General features: G+C 43.6%; 1 protein-coding gene across 1 annotated transcript; it reads right to left on the reverse strand.

Moving 5' to 3' along the window:
• Positions 1–214: 214 nt before the first annotated feature.
• On the reverse strand, positions 215–2,634 carry LOC135904261 (piggyBac transposable element-derived protein 4-like). The gene has a single exon (XM_065434883.2). It carries the CDS (start codon positions 2,002–2,004, stop codon positions 382–384), a length of 1,623 nt encoding a protein of 540 aa, XP_065290955.1. The 5' UTR covers positions 2,005–2,634; the 3' UTR covers positions 215–381.
• Positions 2,635–3,083: the final 449 nt, after the last annotated feature.

A 3,083-nucleotide genomic window follows, 5' to 3' on the forward strand; every position in this document is an offset into this window, starting at 1 on the left:
TGCTTCTATGTGCGTCTCCTTTTTATTCGTATTTGTGAATGTCCGACTTATTCGCAATTTTTTTCGAGGACACTTTATTTGCTGTGAATTTTACTAACCCCTGCCTTCTATTATCTTTTTGAATAATATAAACACTACTCCTTAGTATTCAAATTGGATTAACCCTTTGTGGGACAACATATATTTTTTGCAAGAATTATAAAAATTTTTTTATTACACTTGAAAATGAGGTGTACAGAAATGATTCTAAACAAATTTCACAGTTTTATTATGTATAGTTAAAGAAAAAAATGTGGGACGCATTTGTCCCATTGACACTAAATGGGAAAATGAAATGTGGGACGTATTTATCCCATTGACCTACACGGGTGCCACACTAGGTTAGTTCTGACTAACCACTTCATGGAATGGTCCAAAACAGGTCACACAAAGCGGGACTGAGCATGCCTTGCACAAGAAACTTGTTCGCACTTCTTTCCCCCTCGTGGAACACCAACGGCATCTGCGCCTATTTTCCACTTTCACAGGGTTGTGCTCTCTTCCCATGAACCGAACTTCATCCGATACGCCAACCATTTTGTGGCCATTTTTTCTACCCTCCTTGTTCATTCTGAACGGCTTCCTGCTGCCGGTGGTTCTGAATGTCTGGCCATTGATGAGTTCCCGTCCAAGAACCAATCGAAACCATAAGTAGGTCATTGGATTCACAGCATTTACTTGAATGAACGCGTTGACGATGGCTGCATCGAGCAAGAAATAAAATATTCTGTACCAGGACTTTTTGGACCTCCTGTCAGCTCGGTATGCATTGCGCTTTTGGTCGAATTTGTCGACTCCTCCCATCCAAGTGTTGTAGTCGGATATAGCCTTTGGACACTGGACGGAAACCGAAGACCCATTTGCAAGCTTGCGGACAACTTCTTCTGTGTCCTTTGGGTGGTGAAAATTCGATAAAGCATGCACATTTTTTGTGTCACGCCACTGATATGCAACAATGCTTCCTTTTGATCGCCAGATATATTCTCCTTTCTGGAGTTTGTTGTCCATTTTCAATTCATCAGGCAGATCCTTCCTGTTTGTCCGGACTGTACCAACAGCAAGAATTCCTTTCTGTGCAAGGTCCTCCATGAGGCGAGTGGAAGTGAAGAAATTGTCAAAGTAGAGTTGCGTGCCAGGCCCAACGCCTTCTACCAGAGACAATACGACGTACTCTCCAAGTGCTTGGTTGGCAGGACGCTTCGCATTTTTTCCTTCATACACCTGAAACGCAATCAGGTAGCCGGTTTCTGAATCGGCCCGGCACCACACCTTGTAGCCGCGTTTGATGGGCTTCATTGGCATGTATTGCTTCAGAGACGATCTTCCTTTGAATAGGATCATACTCTCATCTATAGCTTGATGAGCCGATGGCGTGTACTCTTTCTGAAAACGTTTGTTCAGAGCATCGATGAGAGGGCGTACTCTTGCCAGCCGGTCATATCCATCTTCGCCTCTTTTTTTTTCTTTCGTGTTGTCACTCAAATGCAGGCAATTCATGATGGATTGGAATCGCTTGAACGACATGACTTTTGAGATTTCTGGTGCATTGAAAAAGTTATCGCTGCTCCAGTAAAGGTACAGCTGATGTCTCGGGTTTACACTCATGAGAATCAGAATGCCGAAGAAAGCCCGAAGCTCATCTAACGTGATCGTTTTCCATTTTCGCCGGTTTTTCTGTTCTGCAAAGCGGTTTGTTTCCTCTACAAGGAGCTGCATTACTTCGTCGTCGAAGTAGAGTGAAAAAGCTTCAATCGGTTTGGATGGCAACTTTTGTGACATCTCAGGATCCCATGTTTTTGGGACTTGCAGAACATGGTCTGGCTCGTCACAACCCCATGTGCCCGGCGTTTCTTCCTCATTTTCCACGATGTTGTCGCACAGGTCTAGCGATCTTTTCCGCCTCTTTGTTTTCTTTTTTGTATAGGTTGCCTTGCGTTTTGCCTGTCTGCTCGTTGACGCAGCCATTTCATCTGCACTGGCATCCTCATCTGTACAATGAGGCGCAAGCTCGGGAATGACATTCTCGTCTGTGCTTTCCCCATCCGAATCATTGGAGTCCGGATCGTCCGATATGCTAAAATAGAGCTCGAGAGCTTCTTCTTGTGATAGAAATCGCTTGCCTGCATTAGAAAGCAACGACAAGTTCTAGATCAAATAATTCGAAAATTACCGCTCAAAATTCTGCCATTAGGCTTAGCAAAATGTGCAACTTTTTTCAGCATGGTATTGAAAATTTGCATTTATCTCATTATATGTAAGCTCAAATCTCAGAAACAAGAGCTGATTTTAATCCAGGGTTGTTTCTCTGAATGCAGAAAAAAGGAATTACTTACCAGGCATGTTGATTTTCTTTTCTGCCGGATCGCATATAGTCGAAAACTTCCAATGCATCAGAAAAAAAGAACGAAGTTTCAAGTTCTGGACTCACTGCCTCATCTAGTGGAGGCTGCTGAAACTATATTTAAAAGAAGTACTGAAACCTCTCAATAGGTGGTAGCACATCACAAGAATGATTCCGGTTTCCTTCTGCTTCGTACGAGCCCTTTAGAGTGGAGCACTATGTGGGACGTATGTGTCCCACTGTCCCACAAAGGGTTAAGTCACTTTTTAATTATTTTCATGTGCTTACTCGAGAGTGACATCATCAGGCGATATGGTTTCAGCCCGTCTTGACATAAAACATAGTTCTGCATCCCTCAGGGAAATGGACAAAGGCACTCAGGGAAAACCTGGAAAACTCAGGGAAATTGGAAATGTCAACTTGGTAGACACCCTGCTTGTGGCAAGTCGCGGCATCTCCTTCACAAGCCACTGTTTCTGTATCCTCTTCTGGCTGCATATACACAAATGTAGCTGTAGTCGACAATCTAACTCTCGGAGTGTTTAAAATATACTATATATATCTTTTTCTGAGTGGTACCTACGGCAGCTACTGCAACGTAAAAACATACTCACCACCATCCTCGGAGCTCCTTCCTTTTTATGTGGTTGTCGCTGGCCGCCGAGTGTGCCTTTTTTTTTTAACTCGGGGCTGCCCACTGACC

The sequence above is a fragment of the Dermacentor albipictus genome, chromosome 2 (genome assembly GCF_038994185.2).
Source record: "Dermacentor albipictus isolate Rhodes 1998 colony chromosome 2, USDA_Dalb.pri_finalv2, whole genome shotgun sequence".
In the NCBI taxonomy this organism is placed as follows: Eukaryota; Metazoa; Arthropoda; class Arachnida; order Ixodida; family Ixodidae; genus Dermacentor; species Dermacentor albipictus.